This window comes from Hyperoodon ampullatus, assembly GCF_949752795.1.
Source record: "Hyperoodon ampullatus genome assembly, chromosome: 8".
Classification (NCBI taxonomy): Eukaryota; Metazoa; Chordata; class Mammalia; order Artiodactyla; family Ziphiidae; genus Hyperoodon; species Hyperoodon ampullatus.
The window spans coordinates 77,525,833-77,549,566 of NC_136921.1; the positions used below are offsets into that span (position 1 = coordinate 77,525,833).

The following is a 23,734-nucleotide window of genomic DNA, read 5'->3' on the forward strand; positions in this document are numbered from 1 at the left end:
ACTAAAGCACAAAAGATTGACTTGCCCAGGCCATGACTAGCAAGTGTAAGAGCAGGGATTCAAACCCACAAGGGTCTGGGCTTTTAACAACTATGTTATAGAAGTAAGCATAATGTGGAGCCTTGTTTTTTTTTTTTTTGCAGTATGCGGGCCTCTCACTGTTGTGGCCTCTCCCATTGAGGAGCACAGGCTCCGGACGCGCAGGCTCAGCGGCCACGGCTCACGGGCCTAGCCGCTCCGCGGCATGTGGGATCTTCCCAAACCGGGGCACGAACCCGCATCCCCTGCATCGGCAGGCGGACTCTCAACCACTGCGCCACCAGGGAAGCCCTGGAGCCTTGTTTTTTAGGTGACTGAATGGGGCAAGATGTTTATTAACTGGAAGACTGGGGCATATTTACTCACTTAATCATGACTATTTTTAAAAAGTTGAGACTATCCTATGAAGCAATAATGAATTCGATAATTAGTACCCCTATTACAATAGTTTTCCAAATAATTTTGCAAAAATTTGAAATATTTTATAGTTAGTAAATTCCCATTAGACAGATTCATTTCCACAAAAGGAAAGGCCTGTCCCACTGGAGACTAGTTTTAATAATAACCGCATGTTCTCTTATTTTAAATTCTTGTCTCTGCTGCACCACAGAATGAATAATCTTATTGTTTCCATGTTCCAAATGTCTTTTATTTGAAAAAGAAAAGAACTGTTTTTCCTGCTATTATGGGTTGTTAACTTTTGTGCAATTTAGTATTGTTGATGCGGGCTCAATGTCACTTGATACGGCAATTCTTTGGTAATAATTAGTGAAGTTAATTAATTACTTAGGATCCATTTAAAATTGTACATTCTGCCTGCCAAATATTTTGGATATATTTGAGGATGGGAATTAGGCAGATAAACTAATACTGAAGATTCCAGAAAAAAATAGCCAGTAGTAAATTTTATTCCCTAATTGACTATCTTTGCCACCTATGCACATTTCATAATGAATTGTTCTATTTTTCTCCAGGGTATCCTAAAAATAAGAACCAAATAAAAATGTTTTTTAACAGTCTGTAATAATGGAATTACTTTTATTCCTAAAATTAACTCTCAGGTGAGCTATATATCATGTTCCATGTTTCTTCATATTAATTGTTTCACATGATTTTTGTATGTGACCCACATCAATTTATTTTGATATATAAATTTATTCATGATATTTTGTCTATTTAAAATGAGTGGTAACTTGCTAGTTATTTACAGTCTGCTTTTAGAGTGTATTGTAAATTTAAAAGATCTAAAGTATTCTAAATTTGGTTTATTAGACCATTTGCAAGTAGTTATAGACATGTGTTTGCATGAGTATAGTAACAAATATTCTAATGTGTATATGTGGCTAAGAAATCCTGCAATGTATGGTTTCTTAATTTAGGGGTCCTCATTATATATTTTCCATCCCTAGTTTAGGATGTCTGTTTTTAGGCAGATGATTTTAGAATAAGAGCCCATATTCTTAATCTCCCTCATTGTTCCTTATAAATCTGGCTCTATTTACTACTACACTCTACCTATCAAAGGCACAGTACAGTATTTGAGGTATTTGCTATGTAATGTGACCTAAGACATATCCTTTGTGAATAAGGAGAACTGTATATTTGTGTGTGTATATGTAACATTTTCAATCAGTTGCTATTTTAGAGACGTATTAGATGAAAAGAAATTCCTTTTCATTACATTAAATATAATCCTATAAATATTAAAAGAGGATATTTTACAGCAAAGAATTTATTCCTTTAATCCTTCTATATTTTTCTTCAAAAGTATTTAATACTTTGAAGACAAACCACAAATGGCCAAAGCTTCTTAATATGTACTCTGTAGGTTTATATTAACACTATACTTTTGTTTTGAGTTTTCTAGATGTCTGAGACTTAAGTGCGTTGATTATTTAGTTATACAGTTTAATAGTATGGGAATCATACTATGAAGGTGACATTGTGAAGGAGATCAACTTAGTCTACTTCTTGATTAAATTCTTAAATCTCTATTTCAGCTGCTAATCTTTTCCCTAGAGGTATCCTACTTTAAAGCTCCTCGGCTGCATGTGATCATAGCCTCCACAGGTTATCTCCTCACGATAGAAGCAGGGGTGGGCTACCAGTCAATTAGAGCTTTTCTTGTGAAGTCATCATCATTCACCAATATTAATTAAGTGCTAATGGTGTATAAGCACTGAACAAAATTTGTTTTATATTCTTTATTCTCCAAAGTGGTTTACATACTGGTGCTGTCAATAGGGCACTTGAGTTCTAGACCTCCTTGGGAAAAAATAACAGTGGCCACCCGGCACATAAATGTTTACATTTAAATATCAATTGAGATAAATACTGAACAAGTTTTAAATAGTAGTTGAAAGAGGTGATATTCTTGATTTTCTGGATTACACACACCTATAATTTTATCAGTACTAGCATCACTGGAACCTTAATAGAACTAAGTCGATTTGGTGAACCGGTATTCTGAGGTTACTTTTTGGAATGCTCTCTTTTATATTTTCTCCCAGTGACATTGTTCACTACCCCATTCTATCCTCCCTCTTTCCTGGCTGCCTAGTCATCCCTACTGCTCTTAGTTTGTCAGAACTGCTGAAAGCACAATGAAAAAATCTAATTATTTTCCTTTCTTTCTCTATCATTTCTACCCCTAATGAGAGTTTCGGGTGGGAAGAGGATATAGAAAAACAAAATGATTGAAATCATGATTAAAAGAAAGTAAATTTTTAATTTTCTGCTGGTAAATTAAGCTTTTGTCTTGTCTCTGCAGAAGGAACATTATGAATATCCTTTTTAAATTGAAGTATAGTTGGTTTACAGTATTAGTTTCAGGTGTATAAAACATATTGACTCAATATTTTTATAGATTATACTCCATTTAATGTTCTTACGAAATAGTGGCTATATTTCCCTGGGCTGTACAATGTATCATTCTTGTTTATCTATTTTATACATAGTGTTTGTATCTCTTAATCCTGTACCCCTATCTTGCCCCTCCCCTCTTCCCTCTCCTTGCTGGTAACCACTAGTTTGTCCTCTATACCTGTGAGTCTGTTTCTGTTTTGTTATATATATTCATTTGTTTTATTTTTTAGATTCCACACATAAGTGATAACATAGAGTGTTTGTCTTTCTCTCACTTATTTCATTAAGCAAAATGCTCTCTAGTTTCATCCATCCATGTTGCTACAGATGGCAGAACTTCATTCTTTTTTATGGCTGAGTAATATTTCATTATATATATTATACATTATATATATGTATATACATATATATATATATACGCACCATGTGTTCTTTATCCATTCATCTGTTGACGGACATTTAGATTGCTTCCATATCTTGACTATGAATATTCTTTTTTGACTACTTTCAAAACTGCTTCTAAATTACCTTTGGAACATCTGTGAAAAAAGTATTACAGTCTTATTAGAAAAAGGATTTCTAATATCTAGCTAAATTATTTAAAATTGTACCTATTTTTTCCTTTGTATAACTCAATTTTTTTCAGGTAATGATAAATTGCTGTTTTGTAATTAGATGACAATATGGCAGAAAAGCATTTTATGATATCACAGTGATTAATACAAAAGTATAGTGTCTGCAACACCAATGCACTTAACAGTACTGATCATGAAAGTGAAAGTCATGTTTACTAAGTTGAAATACTATTTCTCTCATGCTATCTAACTTTAATATTCTCTTAAGGTTTATTAATATGCATTCTATTTAAAAAGTGCTCTTAATTGCCTAGTGATCCCCTGTTGTCAGCCCTTTTGAAGTCTCAGTTGCTTTTAAAACTTTTGACTATACCTTTGTTTTTAGATCTTCCTTCTCTTCTCTCATACCTCTCCCTTGGCTTCTCTTCTCAGGTAGTCTTCCTTGGTATTTTTTTCTATTTTATCCACTGGCCCTTCCTACTCTGCCTGACATTTCTATGTTTTTTTCCCAAAATTAAAATCATTTTATTGTTTTAAAACTATTTTAAAACAAAAAATTATTTTGAGTTAGAAAAATCCAAGAAATATAAAAAAGTATAAAGTGTAAAGAAAGCAAACAAAACAACCACCAAAACCTACTGTTTAGAAGAAATACAATTAATATTTCTGAACAGAATTACAGAATTAATATTATAAAAGAATATAATTTAATTATATATCATAAACAGATGTAATTATAACTAAATTACATATAAGTAAAATTATGGTACAATTTGTAATCTTTTCAACTACTCTCTTCATTAAAAAAATCAATATCATTCCATGTTAATATTGATATTGTCCATTTTAATTACACTTAGTATTTCATTGCATGATTGTACCGTGCTTTATTTAACCAATCCCTTATCAATGGACATTTTATTTCTCATTTATCTTTTAAACAAAGCTGCTATGAATTATCGTATATGTATTCTTGTGCACTTTACTGATATAATTCTCAGGAGGATTGCTGGGTAAAAAAGTTATAGAGTTAAAAATTTTGATCTATGTTTTATACTCCCATTGACATAATATGAGAAGTTCCATCTATTTCTTCAAATCTTTGACAATTCTCATCTATCTTTTAACTGTCGGTTTCTCTCTATATCTATCCTTGATTTATTTTTCCTCTTATTCTTCATTCTCTCTCTGGATGATTCACTTCCTGGAATGTTATTTCCACCTGTGAGTGTTGTAGGAGTCCATATGGATGTATCCAAAATGTTCCATATGTGTCTTGTGGACTTTCACACAATGAATAAACCTAAGGTAGACACACTGAAGAAGATGAATATGACTAAAGTAGAGGTCATCCTATACAAATATTAGTTGAGGAAAATGCTAAGGGAATATGTAGAAAGAACATGGCTGCTAACTTAAGAGTATGTGAAAGATGGTTATATGGAAGATGAAATATACCATCATTTTATGTTATACAGAAATAGTAGAGTTTTGTATGAGGAAAATAAACTAAGTTGTTAAAATTTCCCTATTGGATATGACTACTTAGAAATGTTTAGTTTTAGAAATATTGGGATAACTTCTTCAACTACTGTTTATTTCACATGTGAAAATGAGAGGTCTCAATCAAGTGCTCTCTGAAGAACTTTCCATCTCTAAATTCTGTGATCTTTAAGTGAACTTCCAGAGTATGCTTTAAAATTTAAATTTCTTGTTAACTTTGCTTAATATTTAAATACCTTTAAGTTTTTCAGTTCTCTGACAAGAAAAGTTCATTAGTTTTGAATTTGAAAAGGACTGCTCGCTCTGTATAAATGGTTTAAAAAATGTCCTATTAATGATTTATGCCTCTTGAAAAGCACAGAAACTTATTCTTTACCTTTCTTGAGGAAGAAAGAAATTTGAAGTAGAGTAGGTGTGGCAAAAAATATCACCAGATATAAATTTCTTAATGGAAAGGGTATGTCTGGCTTTATCATCTTGAGATATAAAGTTAGGTCATATTTGGTTAACATTGACAATATAATAACCCAGAGGAACCACCTGCCTGGATATTCTGAAAGTATGGCATTTCTCCTGGGGTTCTTCCTTCCAAGGTTCCATAGGGTTACTTAGACTAAATGGTTTAATCAGTCCTTAATATCTCTAACTTGTTGCCACCCTCAGTGAGAATTAACGGGACTTCAGATTCCTTAATTCATTCATTCCTCCAACTCTATTTAATGCCTATTATTAAATGTCAGACACTAACTCCAGGTACTAGTAATACTGCAGTGAAAAAAAATGAGACAAAAATATGGACCTTACAAACTAGATATACCCCCTCATGGTTGATTTCAACAAGTGTTTAACCCTGGAGAGCTTAGCCTATTAGTCTCAGTATCTTCTACCACTAGTTAGAAGTCTGGTGGCATCTAGGGAGTTGGGATGATGCAAGTTGCACTGGAGTTTGTGACTACCCACTATCATTTGGTGCAAGGCCCTGTCCATTAAAGCTGTTGATCCTTCCTGGTTTATCTGTACACGTTTATCCAGTCAGCTACACAACCTCCTCCTCCACATACATACATACCAAAACCTGCCTTGAGCCTTAAGTGTTATACTTCAAGTTTTTTATTTCCCTTATTGTAAGGGCACACATGCATCTCCTTTCCCCACTCAGAGTAAGCTCCTTAGTACCAAAGTGACTTTGTCAGAAAGGCCTTTAGCATAAGTCACATAATGGGCCATTAAAATCAGACACACACACAGACACACGCAGTAATCTAGTGGCTGCTGTTGAGTTTGGAAAAGGGTCCAGACCCTCCTCCCATCAATGGTGTTTCTTCTTAATGGGGAGTGGAAGTGGGGGGCTGTTATCCATTCCTGCTTGTCTTCATTTAGGGCACTATACTCCTTCAGAAATGATTGAATGGTTTTAAATCTCAAAGCAAAGGGATTTGGGTTCAGCTTTCCTTTTTCCTAAGAGGCTCTTAGGATTCTATGTAAATGAGAGGATGAAAATGGATGCCCCTTAATTTCACTTTTCAACATCATCTTAGCTCTGTGGTTTTGCATTGCCCCAAATAATTATTTTATCCTCTTTACTCAGAAGTGGGTACTTACTAAATATCCACGTAATTACAGAACTGCACAAGTGGATCTTTCTAGAAAGTGAAGTCAGGCTTATTAAGGTAAATTGGTCAGATTACTTATGGGTATATAAAATTGTCAACAACTTAAGAAAATAGGAAGTTCCATCTTTATGTACCCACCAGGTACCAGGCAGTGGTGTTCTGATAACCCTCCTTCCCTCTCTCCTCCCTGCTGCCTCCATAGCCTTAATTTGTAGCATTTGCCAGTTTTCATGGCTGCTTTCACATTGCTGAAGTGTTTTCACTGTACACAGAGTTATGAAGAGATGTGCACAACTAACTCTGGTGAACTGATGTAAGCCAGTTCCAGCACACCACTGCTGTCAGGTAAAGTCATTGTCTTCGTCTAAAATTTCCTGTAAAATGTAAAAAGAATAAGAAAATTTCCTGTAAAATGTAAAAAAAAAAAAGAAACATTGTTTCTATAGCGGTCTAAATGCATGTTTATTCATGAGCAATGAATAAAGCATTGAATGAATAAAGCATTCATTAAACAATGGGTGTTTAAGGAAATAAAAATTCTGTTTACTTCCTGATAAAAACAAGGTACATATATCTCTGGACCCTCTGTGTGCCTGTGCCTCCCTGCACAAGGCATGCTATCTATTTTTCACTTGCCAGTACAAATCCTATCTTCCTCAAAGTTCTCTCTCCTTCTCTGAGCCAGTTTTTTAATTTTCCAGCCTACTCCAGCATAAAATGAGTAAAAAAGAGTTTGGATTTGTTGTCATTCATTTATTTATTCAACACTTATTGAGCTTTTAATATGCCAGGTACTGGGAATGTGAACATGATTAGACAGACCATATTACTGCCTATAGAGCCTATCATAGGCATTATTACCTGATTATACAATTAGCTATTTAATCAAAATTTTGAAAAATTTTATAAGGAAATGTAAGGTGCTGAGAGAATATATACTGGCAATTGTATGTGATAAAATTAGATAGATTTGATACATCTGATTACATGGTGGCACGAAAGTCCCGAGAAGCAGTAGAGGGGAGGACCAGGGCACAAGCTGTCTCTGCGTCTTTGTATCACATGAGCTAATGTCCCAAAGATCAAGCCGGGGTTCAAGGGTTAGAAGAATAGATTCTACCATTTGATGGGAGAAGCTGCTAAAATGTTGTGGCCATTAAAAAAATCTGCAGCACTATTTATTATTTGTAAACATCTATGCAGAAATGCCGAGTATTTTCCATCTTCGCTTTCAGATGTTTTAATTGTTTCATTCCTTCAGTTTCACAGTTGAATTCCATCAACTGTCTTCATGGAAATCTGTTTTTCTCCTCAACAAGTCTTCAGCTTTTCCAAGCAACCCTTCTGTCCTTAATTACCAGTTCCCAGAATGAGCCACTTTCTATATGTGTCTTTCAGATTAATACAAGGCAAAACTAAATCTGGAAAATTTTACAGTTTAAAATTTTTGCTTATTTTCTACCTATTTCCCTGAAGCAAAGTGGCGGGGCTGTTCAGAAATCATAATTTAATTAAAATGAGGTTGAGGAGATGGGGAGTACCACGCTGTCTTTTGCATTCATTTTTTAAAAGTATCCCAGAACTTATGTTGATGTCTTTTCTCCCTCTTCCTTGTAAAAACAACAAAACATAAATGTTTTAAAATAATAGTGAAATTGCAAGCTTTTGTGATTATAAAAATACATGCTCTATCTCACCTTATTTTTCCCCTGCTCTAACATGCACCTCAGATTATCACCCAGAATTGTTCCTCTGTTTTTGTGCACATTATCTTCTTTTTCTAGATTTCCCACTCCTCTGCTAATCCAAAACCTAATTGTTTAAGACTCAAGTCCTTCTCCCTGAAACCTTCCTTAATTGCCCAGGTTATCTTTGATTTCACTCTATTTATGAACTCCTACAGCATTTAATGCCTGATACAACACAAGAACATTAGCTTTAATGCAGATTGTTATTGTGTTCTGCTTCTCATTTGTATCATTTCGTGCTGTTTTCTTTGTTGAACTTGACTTTTGAGCAATTGAATGGCCATCTTAAGTGCAGGGATCATATCCTATAAGCATTTCTTATTATCCTGTTTCTTGACTAATTTGTATTAGCCTCCCTTTGAGCACTGTAAACATCCAACATCGAGCTGTCTTACAGCCTATAAAAATGGGGAATTCTCCTGTCTTTTCTTTTTTTTCTTAGAAGATATATATTATTAGGATTCATTCATTTAATCAAGAAATGTTGAGGCTTATTGTGCTCTAAGATGAAAAATAACACTGCTATTGCAAGATACACAGTAATTTAGTTACTATGTTTTGCTCAAGATAGTGTTATAAACTTATAAGAAATAGTATTTTTTAAAATATGCCACAGTATCTTCTAAACTAGTAAATCTCAGAACTATGGTTCCTTTGATGAACAACTTTAGTACTTTTAAGACTTTTATTTTCCGTAAAGAATAGTCACAGTCATGTGGCCCTTTGTTTTGTAATAATTAAAAATGCGGCCCTAGGGTCAGGTGACTATGACCGCATTGGTGTGACTTTTTTATTCTTTCAGCAAAATAACACAAGAAACAACAGTGCAGTAAGTAGCCTAATAGTATCTCTTTGCAATGCACACATACGCTCACTTACACCCTCTAGGTCTCTTTTCTTTCTCTCCACTGCTGTCCCTCAGCAGAGAATTTCTCTTGGACTTAGAGTTTTTTGATATGTTATGATAAATGATGCCTTGTTGTGTTTTCTGACTCTGTTAGAGTCTCCATGGAATTAAAGATCACATGCTTATTTGGCTTAATGTACTTGACCTTTTCCCATGATTGACACGTCTAAATAAATGGCTGTAGCAACTCAGTAATTATTCACCAGCTGTGTATATTCATTTCACAGAAAAAACACACAGTTCTCTTCAAGAGTAGATAGCTTGACCCCTTCCCTGCCAGCTAAATAAAGGAGAGTAGTTAATTACTATTATTATTAATCATAGTAAGATTCCTTTCCATCCCCAAATGCATCTCTTTCCTCACTGAATTTTGTAAACAGTATATACTATGACCACAGCTACATGAAGTGTTGTTTCAGTACTGGTATTTCTTATACAATAAAAATATTTACAATAATTCTGGACCTACTCGCCAAGATAGTTCCACACAATTTGTGTCAAAAAATCCAGGATTTGTTAGCAAGATTTGTGTTCAGAAAGCAGTATTACCTTTAATGAACCCTTTGTTTTTCTAATGGGGAAACTGTATTTTCCTTCAACTGACATACAGGTAAATTCTGAATAAATTCTAGGGCTCCATGCTTATTTCAAAAAAATCTTTTCTCTTAACAGCACATTGTTCCATTCTCACTTATTCAAAATATGTTCATATCTAAATTATCTGTATTTTTATTAATTTGGGGTTTTTAAAAATATGATATAAAGTTAATTCTTGTTGACCACTTTGACTAATTTAAGAAATGCTCATTTGAAAAGATTCCTTCTTTAAACTAAATTTTTGGTGTTTATTTACGATAAAATAAAAATTGTTCCCTATATAATCTGGAAAAATAATTCCAATTAGGTTTAATAGTTGTCAATTCATTTCAGAACCATGACGTTTATCATTGTTTCTTGAATTCTTTATGTTCTTAAGTGGTGTCTATTAAATTTTGGATATAATATTGTAGGTAAATTTTATGATAACCTTAACCTGGAAATGTTATTTGTATACTGTTTTCCACAGGATCTAAGGTGATTCTCTAATTCCTTAGGCCAGGGTTATTATAGTTGGGCTTAGAAAAGTTGGCAATGTATAGAAAAGCAGGAAGACAATGAAATAGGACAGGAAATTTTATTTTGCCTTCATTCTTCTTTAAGCCTGTGAAGGTGAGCAGCATGAAGGGGAAGGGAACTAACACAAGCGCGAGTGTCTATCATGTGACAGGCGCCATGTTCAATATTTTATACCAGTTATATTATCTCATATAATCTTTGTAGAAAATCTCCTAAACATATTGATAAATTTTAATACATATATTTATTTAATTTGTCCTAAAAGCAAGGATGAGGTTTCTGGATCAAAGGAGAACTGTTATTATTTCTTACAGCAATAACCACATTGCTTCTCCATGCCCCATTCTTCCCCTTCAGGGTAATGTGATGAGAACTAGGAGGTTATATGCACAGGAAGGGAGCCCCAGAATTATGAATCTGGGAATTTATATAGGAACTGCTATATAGCTGTCTCCTTTCCACCTTGAGAGGCAGGGAAATCTTTTCTCCCTTATGTAAACAAATAGCAGGGAAGACAAGGGGAAGGTCCCCAGTTAAACACTTTGGAATACAAACCGGTAGCTCTGGGGCTTTATTATCTTTTGAAATGTAAATGTATAATCTGGGTGATAAGTATCTGTATCTCTTTGAAGGTCTCTATCTATTCAGTCAACCTTTAACTTCCAAAGCTTGTCCTTTAACCCAGGTTCCAGTTTTCTTTGCTTTATAAGTCTCTACCTGAACAGAAACATGAAAATATTTTCTCTGTAGTTTCATAGCCCTAAATTGTGGCAATTTCAGTATTGTTGCTATGAAATTTGTGGCCATTAGCTTTGTTTCCATTCTTAAGTCTCTTAGTGTATTTAGTAGCATAATGCATCATTACGTCTATTGTCTATGTATTTTTCTTAAAGTATCATCTCTGTGTGAAGATTTATATGCACAATAAAAATTTATTAAGCACCAAGAACTATCAAGTACTGTTCTAGATACTTGGGATACATAGGTGAACAAGTTAAAAATCGCTGCTGTTCTGAAATTTAAAAACTTTTGGGAGAAGCTAGAAATTAAACACTAAGCATAATAAGTAAAAAAAAACTTATTATGGAAAGTTCCTGAGTGGCAGTGGGAATGCCAAGGAAGCCAGTATGGCTAGAGTGCAGTGGAGTGATGGGGAGACCAGCAGGAGAGGAGATGGAAGAGATGACAGGAATGAGACATGCAGATCGCAGAGGACTTCATAGAGCATTAGGGAAACCTTGGCCTTTTCTTTGAGTGAAATAGGGTAACATTAGAAGGTTTAGCTGAGGAATGACATAATCTGACTTGCCTTTTCAGAGGGCCACACTGGCTGCTGTGTTTAGGACAGATTGTAGGGACTAAAGTAGACTCAAGAAGAACTGTCTGGAGGCTAATGCAGTAATTCAGGTTGGGTGTCATATGGCCCTGACCAGAGAGGTGAAGTGAAATAATAAGCAGACAAATTTTGGATATATTTTGAAAGTTGTTCCAACAGAGTTTCTGATGGATTGGTTGTAGGCTTAAGAGAAAAAGAGAAGTCTAAAGTGATTCCAAGGTTTTTGTTCTGAGCAACTAGAAAAATGTTTTATCATCAATTGAGATGGACAAGATTGGGAGGGAGCAGTTTATTGGGGGGGGGTTGGGCTGGGGAAGATTAGGAGTTTAGTCCTGAACTTGTTGATTTTGAGATGTCTTTTAGACATGCAGTGGAGGTGTCAGGTAAGCAGATGGGTATGCCAGTTCGGAGTTTGGGAAAGAGGTTTGAGCTGGAGATAGAAAACTGGGAGCTGCCCACACATAGGTCATATTAGGGACAGATTTAGGCTCTGTGGGGCCTGAAGCTTATGCAATTTTGAGGGTTCTCTAAGAGAAAGAATTCAAAATTTGAATTCAAATTATGTACAAAGGTGAATATTTATTTATAATGAGAAAAACCAAAACAAATACTTATTTGGAAACTGATAAATAGCACAAAATCATAACATTTGGAGAAATAGCATAATATTTTAAATAACTTCCTGACATACCTCTGTAATATAACTTTCTGACATACCTCTGTAATATTTCCCCCCTACATTATTGACCTTTAATGTCAAGGATTTTAAAATATTATTTTCTGTTGAGAATATGAAAAATTAATTCTGTCTTTATCATGATTAATTAAATTATTTTTATTAATGATAGTCTAGAAAGTTTTTTTCACCTTTACAACTTATTTACAACTTCATGAAAATTTTCAGAGTTGTCTTAAAATTTAAAACTTCTATCAAGCTTCTTGCATATACTACCTGAAAGATTTGGAAGAATTTTCCAAAGACTAACTCTGGCCCTATGCAATTGAAACCTTGCTTCTTTTCCACTGTCCACATATTTCCAATACTAGGCAAATTGTGATTCCTTTGCATATTGTCACACCGCTTCAGCCCTGAACATTTATGTCACAATGTCAGGTGACTTTATCACAGTGGGTACTAGACCACTGGAAACTATTTCTACTTTAGGATAGTCAGGATAGCTAACAATAATTTACTCATATATGGAAGTGATTGTGAATCACATAAATATGTTCCTTTAAACCCAACCTAAATATATCTCCAACTCTGTTTCCTCTTAGTTTCCCAAAAATGTTCACAGACACACAAGTGCCCCCACCACCATGAAGGTATCTTATATTTACAAATTTTCCTAAAATATATGACCATGAAAACACAGTTTTTTAAAAAATTAAAAGACTTTACTTTTTAGAGCAGTTTTAGGTTTGGGGAGATTGCACAGAAAGTACAGAGTTCCCATATGCTCCTTTTCCCCCCTGCACGTAGTTTCCCTATTATAAACATTTTGCATTAGTGTAGTACATTTGTTACCATTGATGAAACAATATTAATAGATTATTATTACTAAACTCCATAGTTGACATTTGGATTTACTCTTTGTTTTGTATTTCTATGGGTTTTGACAAATGTATAATATTTCATATCTACCATTACAGTATCATACAGCGTAGTGTCACTTCTCTTAAAATGCCCTGTGCTCCACCTATTCATCCCTAACCCCACTCCTTGAACCCTTAGAATCTCTGATATTTTTAATTGTCTCTATAGTTCTACCCTTTCCAGAATGTCATATACTGGTTAACATCTTAGAGTATGTAGCTTTTTTATTGACTTCTTTCACTTATCGATATGCATTTAAGGTTCCTCCATGTCTTTTTCATTGTTGTTGATTAATACTCCATTGTATGGATGTACCACAGTTTGTTTATTCATTCACCTATTAAAGGACATCTTGGTCATTTCCCATTTTTTGACAATTATGAATAAAGCTGCTACAAACATTTGTATGCAGATTTTTTGTGTGGGCATTAGTTTTCAACTCACTGGGACAAATGCCTAGTGAGGAAATTAATATTTAGATTAGGATCTAGACACAGATCTTAAACCTTTCACAAAAATTAACTGAAAAGTAATCATTTACCTAAATGTAAAACAAAATTATACAACTTCTAGAAGATAACATAGGAGAAAATCTAGGTGACCTTGAGTTTGATGATGACTTTTTATATACAGCATCATGCAGCACAATCCATGAAAGAAAAATTGATAAATTGGACTTCTTTAAAATTAAAACTTCTGCTCTGTGAAAGACACTGTTATAGGATTGAAAAGATAAGCCACAGACTGGGAGAATACTCTTGCAAAATATACCTAATGAAGGGCTGTTATCCAAAATACGCAAAGAACTCTTAAAATTCAACAAAAGAAAACAAATAATCCAATTACAAAATAGGAAAAGATCTGAACAGACATCGCAGCAAAGAAGATATACAGGTGGTAAATAAGCATATGAAAAGATGCTCAACATCATGTGTCATTAGGAAATTGCAAATAAAAACAATGAGATACCATTACACATCTATTAGAACGGCTAAAATCCAAAACATTGACATCACCAAATGTTGGCAAGGATGTGGTACAACAGGAACTCTCATTCTTTGCTCCCAGAATGCAAAATGGTACAGCCACTTTGGAAGATAGTCTGATAGTTTCTAACAAAGGTAAGCATAATCTTACCATATAATCCAGCAATTATACTCATAGTATTTACCCAAATGAGTCTTTAATTTTTAAGCAGCTCTGCAAGTTTCTGCCTCAGGAAATTCCTTCAGGCTAGTCTTCGTTGCATTTAATGTTCTCAAGACATGAGTTCATCTGTGTTGTCTTGGCATCCTCTTCCTATCTGAATATATTTGGATATAGTTTCAGATTGTTTATTTTAACCTTGACTTGGCAACTTCTTAGGATGTTACTTCTGGCAATTGCCCATCAGATTCACATTCCACAAACAAAGGCAATATTCACTATTCCCAAGCAGACCCTCTGGACTTGCCAGCCTGGTGCATGGTGCTCCTTACCTTTGTCTGTCCAGGAATGGTTATCTTAATTAGTAATTGTTAGAAACCTCTGCAATCTTTAAAGTTTAGCTCTAGGAAATAGTCACTGTCTAAACTTCCTCAATTTTTATCCATTTCCCTATCCACTGAAACTAATCTCAAAAAGTTACAGATAAACATTAATTTATAACTGTAATGGCAAATGTTTAGTATTAATCTTGTCTGACTCCTTTATAGCATATAAACTGGTAACTGAACCCATCTTAAAACTCTTTTCCTTTGGTTTCTTTAAAAAATTTTTAAATTATGAAATGAAGCATACAACCAGAAAAGTGCAGAAAGCTTATGTACAAAGTTTAATAAACATTTTTAAAGCAAAAACTTGTATTATGAAACAGAACATTTTTAGCACCCCAGAAGCTCCTCATGTGCCTCTCCCCAGTCACAACGCCTATTCTTCTTTGTGCCAGAAATAACAAATATTCTGACTTTTGTATTGAGTATGCATGCTGTGCATGCATCCTTGAACAACGTATTTTAGTTATTCTATTTTTAAATCTTTATAAAGGGAATTATATATTTTTTCTCAATATTATGTTTGTGAATATGTATGTATATATATATATATGTGTATGTATGTATCACATCTTTAGCCATTCATCTGTTTATGGACACTTAGGTTGCTTCCATATCTTGGCAATTGTAAATAATGCTGGTTATTTTTCTTTCAAGTTTTTCTGTATATATTTTAGATTTTCCAAGTTCTGTTAAAATAATGATGTTGGAAATTTGAAATTTTGTCGAATATATAGATTAATGCATGTCTGTTTGGGGAGAAAGGTTCACATCTTCTCGCTGATTCTAATACATATGTCTAGAGGACACCCAGAGCAATATATCACACTGTGAATGCCACTTTTTACATAAGTTGGAAAGGCTGAAACCTGCTGATTTTTAAGAATAAAATAATGTCTGATTCATATCTGTATCCCTGATACCCAGCACAGTACCACTCAATAAGTTGTTCATTTCAGTAAACATTTGTTAGGCATCTGCTGTATGCCAGGCACTGTGCAAAGTGCTAAAGATACAAAATGACTAACACATGGGCCTTCCCTAAGGAAGATTCATAAGAAGACTACTTGTAAGCAAACAACTACAATCAAGAGTTATTGTGCTTTGGTGTATATGATTAAGCACTAGAGGATCCTAAGCAGGAAAATGGTCATCTGTATTTAGACTGAGGAGGTATGCAAAATTTCATAGATCGCATAATCCTTGAACTGAGACTTGGGAGGTGAGTTAGGTATGCATCAGATAATCAGGAAAGTCAAAGATATTTCATACAGTTGGAAGAATAAGAGCAGCATTAAGTAAAAGAGAGACTTGAGAACACCTGGCAATTCAGGAATGAAAGGGCACACACTGGCTTATAGTATGTGTGGCAGAGTGGATTTAGAAGCCTGCCTGGAGAAATAGGTAGATGTCAGATATTGTTTGGCTTTATAGAGTAAAAAACTTTATCCTATAGGCAACAGAAAGCAATGAATGAGTTTAAAGCAGGGAAGTAATGTAGGCAGATTTGCATTTTGGAAAAAAAAGCCATCAATATTTAGGATGGATTAAGTGGGACAAGAACGGAATTAGAAAAGATAATGCTAGGGAGAATGTTCTAATAGTCCTGGTGAGACATGAGGGTCCAAATTAAGACAGCAGCACTAGGGATATTGAACAGAGCATGGATTCAAGAGACTTAAAAGAGGACCTAGTGACAAATTGGATGTGCTTTGAGATGACTGGATAGATGATGCATTTACTGAGATAGATGATAGTTACTTGGGGGACAAAGAAAAGGATGAGTTCCATGGACATGTTGACTTTGACATGCCTGTGGGAAGGATGTTTAGGTAAATATGTCTAATAGGTGGATGGATGGATATATAAGTCTGTAGTCTAAGAAAAAGATCTGGTGTCAAGTCCTAGGGATCCCAATCTTGAATGAATAAATAGAAGAAAAGCCAGAAAAAGAAACAAATATGAGAAGAAAAAAAAAAGGAGGAGGAGGAGGACCAAGAGAAATTTAAATCATAGAGAAAAGAATGGTCAGTGGTATCAAGTGCCACAGAAAGAAACAATAGAGCTGAAAAAAACTCCCACGGGATTTGGCATTACTAGGACCTTGGTGAAATCTGTTTTATTAGAGATAGTGATTGTTTCACAGAGTTAACCATGAAGGGAAGGGAACTGGTGAGATAACTAGTTAGTTGAGTGTAGGGAGAAAATAGAACAAAAAAAAATGTTAATGAAAAAAGTATAATTATAAACTATGGGGAATAGACACAGAGAGATTATTATGATAGCTAATAAATTAATGGTGGTTGTAAAATATAGTATAACCAAATAATTAGTATTGTAGATGTTTATGATAGACCTGTGTACCAAAGTACAGTGCCAAGCCCCAAGTTTATCACATTATAAATACTCAAAAACTATTCCCTGAATTGAATTGGATTGGGTTTCCATTAACATGTAAATAATCATCTTTTGTGCCTTAGAATAATTTAGAGTTTAATTTGTGTATTTACTTCTGATGAAGGTCATCGGACACTATTTATTGGAGTTCACGTGCCCCTGGGAGGAAGAAAAAGCCATCGACGTCACAGGCATCGTGGTCATAAACACAGAAAGAGAGACAGAGAGAGAGATTCGGGACTAGAGGATGGCAGGGAGTCACCTTCCTTTGGTAAGAATGTCTCTTTGTTTTACTTAAATTTATGATTGTAATATTATACTTGCTTGTACAATGCATAATCAGCAGTAATACCTCACTCATAATGTTGTTTATACCTTTGTAAAAGATTTGGGCAGATACCTCACTCATAAAGTTGTTTATAACTTTATAAAAGATTTGGGCAGATTGGGGAGAAGTGGGAGAGAGAATGTTTAATCTTTATTTTTCTCTTGTGCATCTGCTTTGTGAAGGTGAGGACTGGCTTAGTTTTGTGATGGAGGAAATACACTTAAGTAGTAGAACTTAGTTGTATTAACTCTTGATAATTTGTACAAATAATAGTCATTGCTCTAAGTAGTTTCAAAATCCAAGGGGAAATGCCTTTATTAAGTTCCCAGTTACACTATTGTTGATGCTCTCCAAATTTCACTCTTAGGATGTGAACTTTCTACTGTTTTGAATATTCTTCCTTTAAAAGTATACAATTGACCCTTGGACAACACAGGTTTGAGCTGGGAGGGTCTACTTATACATGAATTTTTTCAATAGTAAATACTACAGCACTACATTATCCGTGGTTGGTTGAATCCATGGATGTGGAACCAGATACAATGGACTATAAATTATACGTGGATTTTCAACTGTGAGGAGGGTCAGTGCCCCTATCCCCACATTGTTCAAGGGTCAACTATATATAGAATATCAAAGTATAGTGATATGGAAGTTGTTAACAATTCCTGAGTGCCGTGAGAGCCTATGTACATGACATAATTAAGAACCTGACTTTCAGTTTCCTGACCTTCCCACGTCCTATGACCTCCTTCACTGCACCTTGTTTACTTATTCATTTTGCTCTCTGACCACAGCTTAACTCCTTAGTTGCTTGTTCAACAACTTGACCTCTTTACTTTTTTTTCTATCTATGTTATCTTTATTTCCTGATCCTATTCTGATTTCAAAGCCTGTAATTTTAGTAGTACTTTTGCTAATATTCTAAATACCTTAATTTCCCTGTTTTAGTTTTATTCATACCTTCACCCCCATTTTAAAAACCAGGTTTATGTTAGGTTCTTCCATGTCCCTCCTTTCTCCCTGCCTTCCCAAGTAGGCATGCTCTGCAGGACATAGTCATTCAACAGGGCAGGTTGTAACCATTTAAGTTCATTACTCAAGTAGGAATTCCCTGGAGGTCCAGTGGTTAAGACTCGGCATTTTCACTCCCGGGGCCGGGTTCGATCACTGGTCAGGGAACTAATATCCCTCAAGCCTCACGTTGTGGCCAAGAAAGAAAAAAAAAAGAACCCAAAAAGTAAATAAATAAATTCATTACTCAAGTGGACCTTCAAAACCTCCTCCCAGTTCTATTGAATGTTTCAATTTTTGAAATAAGTATTTTTCAATCTTCTTCACCATTCTCCAACACCCCCCTTTTCACAGTCACCTAGCAGATGCTTTCTACTTCAAAAGGAAAATATGTCACCAGAAAGAATTCACTCAACTTCCCTCCTGTTAAACATACAAACATAAACATATGCCTACATCTGCAACTGTTTTTTCTTCATAATGCAATAAGGAAGTTTGCTTTTCAATTATGTTTATCTCCTATTCCCTCCCACCTTGAAATGTACACAATTTATAATCTAGTTGACTTCTTCTTCTCAACTGGATTATTCTCATCATCTATCCTTCCAACTGCCTCAAACCCACATTTCCCCATTCAGTTGTATTCAGATATAAGGTAAGTTAACATATGAAGTTCGAGGGAACAATTTTACTTTTAATACTCTATAGACATTGCTTTATTTAATATCTGGTTTTGCTAAGTATTGAAGAGAAATTTGTAGTCTCTCTGTTTTTTCATTTTTTAAGGTTATGTCTTTTAAGCTTGAATGCTTATAGACAATTTTTTGTGTCCCTTTATTTAAGAAAACTTGCTACGATAGGCCTAATGGTAAGTATGTTAAAAAGCATTTCCAGTCTGCATACACTGATATTTTTCTGCTGAGAGAATATTTTCCTGTCTTATCTGATTCTGTTCCACTTACTTTGGTCTCTTCTTTGTGAATTATATCTGCATGTTGGGTTGATGATATCTGCTTGTTGTCCTTTTTTTGGTAGCTTAAAGTTAGTCTCTCATTATTCATTTCATTATCTGTAGTATCGGTTCTGCATTTTACTACTTCTATTAGGGGTTTTGATTTTGCTGTTGCATCTTTAGTTTTAAGTTTCTTTCTTATCTCATCTGATTTTCTTTACATTTCCTCCTGTCCTTTCCTAATTAGTATTTGTTTTTCCTGCTTGATAGAGTCTTTGTTTTTAGTCTATTGATGATCCCCACTATTTCTGGACATTTTCTTTTGATTCTGAAGTAGATAATTTTCAGAGGTATCATCTTCTTTTGGGCCATCAAGATTATTTTAACTTTCCTTTGATTTATAGTATTTTTACAGGCTGCCAGTTTTTTTCTTTTTATTCACTGTTTTCCAAGGCAAAATATATCCATACTATGTATGTCCAGCTATATCCTAAGGTGGCTTAGAGAGGCACTGCCATTAGTGTGCTCTTTGTCTCCATCGCTGTGTATAGTTATGGGCATCAAACTTCCCCAAATACCATGTACTTCTTCCAGAAGTAGAATGATTGATGGGAGTGTGTAAAGAAAAGTATCCTGGGTATCCTGCACCAGCATGATAGAAGGATGATCATCTCTGAGTCAGTGGGCAGAAGGGGAGGTGTGAAAGTGTCCCCCACGTTTTCAGGGTTTTTTGTTTCATGACGCGGAGTCTGGGAGTATAAAAAAGAGACAACTGGGTAGATTTCTCTTACTCCAGCTTCATCTGTTTATAGTTAGGAGGGACCCCCTCTTAGACTCTGGGAATGGAATATCTGTTGGAATAAACTTTAATGGTTACTTTGAGTTTCTTAAATACTTCTAATATTTGACAAAATAAGCGGCATTCACATTAACTTAGAAATATTTAGTAAATAAACATAAGCTTGTTCCCCCTGCCTCTGTCATGTTATTCTTTTTTTCCATAGCTGGATACATTATGTCAATTTTTCTAGAACTGTGGTTCTCAACCTTGGCTGCACCTGGGGGGTTTAAAAACATTTTAATGGCCAAATCCCATACCAGTCAAAATCTCTGTGGGTGGGAGCCAAGCATAGGTATTTTTAAAAAATACCCCAGGTGATTCAAATGTGAAAACAAGGTTGAGATCCAGTGTTCTAGAAACTTTGCTATTAAAAGTGTGGACCATCACAATGCTATGAGACTAGGTATCTATTACAGGAAAAAAAACTGTAAAAAATACAAACACATAGAGTCTAAACAATATGCTGCTAAATAGCCAAGAGATCACTGAAGAAATCAAAGAGGAAATCAAAAAAACCTAGAAACAAATGACAATGAAAACACGACGACCCAAAACCTATGGGATGCAGCAAAAGCAGTTTAAGAGGGAAGTTTACAGCAATACAATCCTACCTCAAGAAACAAGAAACATGAAACATCCCAAATAAACAACCTAACTGTACATCTAAAGCAGTTAGAGAAAGAACAACAAAAAACCCTAAAGTTAGCAGAAGGAAAGAAATCATAAAGATCAGATCAGAAATAAATGAAAAAGATATGAAGGAATCAATAGCAAAGAACAATAAAAACTAAAAGCTGGGTCTTTGAGAAGATAAACAAAATCGATAAACCATTAGCCAGACTCATCAAGAAAAAAAGGCAGAAGACTCAAATCAACAGAATTAGAAAAGAAAAAGGAGAAGTAACAACTGACACTGCAGAAATACAAAGGATCGTGAGAGATTACTATAAGCAACTGTACACCAATAAAATGGACAACCTGGAAGAAACGGACAAATTCTTAGAAAAGTGCAACGTCCTGAGTCTGAAACAGGAGAAAATAGAAAATATAAACAGACCAATCACTAGCACTGAAATTGAAACTGTGATTGATTAAAAATCTTCCAACAAACAAAAACCCAGGACCAGATGGCTTCACAGGCGAATTCTATCAAAAATTTACAGAAGAGCTAACACCTATCCTTCGCAAACTCTTCCAAAATATAGCAGAGGAAGGAACACTCCCAAACTCATTTTATGAGGCTACCGTCACCCTGATACCAAAACCAGACAAAAGAAAATTACAGGCCAATATCACTGATGAACACAGATGCAAAAATCCTCAACAAAATACTAGCAAACAGAATGCAACAGCACATTAAAAGGATCATACACCATGATCAAGTAGGGTTTACCCCAGGAATGCAAGGATTCTTCAATATATGCAAATCAATCAGTGTGATACACCATATTAACAAATTGAAGGATAAAAACCATATGATAATCTCAATAGATGCAGAAAAAGCTTTTGACAAAATTCAACACCCATTTATGGTAAAAACTCTCCAGGCATAGAGGGAACCTACCTCAATATAATAAAGGCCATATATGACAAACCCACAGCCAACATTGTTCTCTATGGCGAAAAACTGAAACCATTTCCTCTAAGATCAGGAAAAAGACAAGGTTGCCCACTCTCACCACGATTATTCAACATAGTTTTGGAAGTTTTAGCCACAGCAATCAGAGAAGAAAAAGAAACAAAAGGAATCCAAATCAGAAAAGAAGAAGTAAAGCTGTCACTGTTTGCAGATGACAAGATACTATACATAGAGAATCCTAAAGATGCTACCAGAAAACTACTAGAGCTAATCAATGAATTTGGTAAAGTAGCAGGATACAAAATTGATGCACAGAAATCTCTTGCATTCTTATACACTAATGACAAAAACTCTGAAAGAGAAATTAAGGAAACATTTCCCATTTACCACTACAACAAAAATAATAAAATACCTAGGAATAAACCTACCTAAGGAGGAAAAAGAACTGTATGCAGAAAACTATAAGACACTGATGAAAGAAATTAAAGGTGATACAAACAGATGGATAGATATACCATGTTCTTGGATTAGAAGAATGAACATTGTGAAAATGACGATACTACCCAAAGCAATCTACAGATTCAATACAATCCCTATCAAACTACCAATGGAATTTTTCACAGAACTAGAACAAAAATTTCACAATTTGTTTGGAAACACAAAAGACCCTGAATAGCCAAAGCAATCTTGAGAAAGAAAAACAGAGCAGGAGGAATCAGGCTCCCTGACTTCAGACTATACTATAAAGCTACAGTAATCAAGACAGTATGTTGATTTTGTGCCAGTAGGCACAAAACAGAAATATAGATCAATGGAACAGGGTAGAAAGCCCAGAGATAAACCCACACACATATGGTCACCTTACTTTTGATAAAGGGGGCAAGAATATACAATGGAGAAAAGACAGCCTCTTCCATAAGTGGTGCTGGGAAAACTGGGCAGCTACATGTAAAAGAATGAAATTAGAACACTCCCTAACACCATACAGAAAAATAAACTCAAAATGGATTAAAGACCTAAATGTAAGGCCAGACACTATAAAACTCTTAGAGGAAAACGTAGCAAGAACGCTCTTTGACTAAATCACAGCAAGATCTTTTTTGATCCACCTCCTAGAGTAATGGAAATAAAAATGAAAATAGACAAATGGGACCTAGTGAAACTTAAAAGCTTTTGTACAGCAAAGGAAACCATAAACAAGACGAAAAGACAACCCTCAGAATGGGAGAAAATATTTGCAAATGAAGCAGCTGACAAAGGATTAATCTCCAAAATATACAAGCAGCTCATGCAGCTCAATATCAAAAAAACAAACAACCCAATCCAAAAATGAGCAGAAGACCTAAATAGACGTTTCTCCAAAGAAGATATGCAGATTGCCAACAAACACATGAAAGGATTCTCAACATCACTAATCATTAGAGAAATGCAAATCAAAACTGCAATGAGGTATCACCACACACTATAATCAGAATGGCCTTCATCAAAAAATCTACAAACAATAAATTGCTGGCGAGGGTGTGGAGAAAAGGGAACCCTCTTGCACTGTTGGTAGGAATGTAAATTGATACAGCCACTATGGAGAGCAGTGTGGAGGTTCCTTAAAAAACTAAAATTAGAACTACCGTACGACCCAGCAATCCCACTACTCGGCATATACCCTGCGAAAACCATAATTCAAAAAGAGTCATGTACCACAATGTTCATTGCAGCTCTATTTACAATAGCCAGGACATGGAAGCAACCTATGTGTCCATCTACAGATGAATAGATAAAGAAGATGTGGCACATA

General features: G+C 34.8%; 1 protein-coding gene across 10 annotated transcripts in view; it reads left to right on the forward strand.

The window, feature by feature from the left end:
* The window catches only part of SLC4A10 (solute carrier family 4 member 10), a gene marked incomplete at both ends in the record, with an annotated part of 305,510 nt that overhangs the window by 133,759 nt on the left and 148,017 nt on the right, over positions 1–23,734 (forward strand). For all 10 annotated transcript variants that reach the window (XM_079709598.1, XM_079709601.1, XM_079709599.1 and 7 more), the window contains one exon: positions 17,353–17,499. In XM_079709598.1, the coding sequence (XP_079565724.1) occupies positions 17,353–17,499 (147 nt within the window). The remainder of the gene's footprint in view (positions 1–17,352; positions 17,500–23,734) is intronic.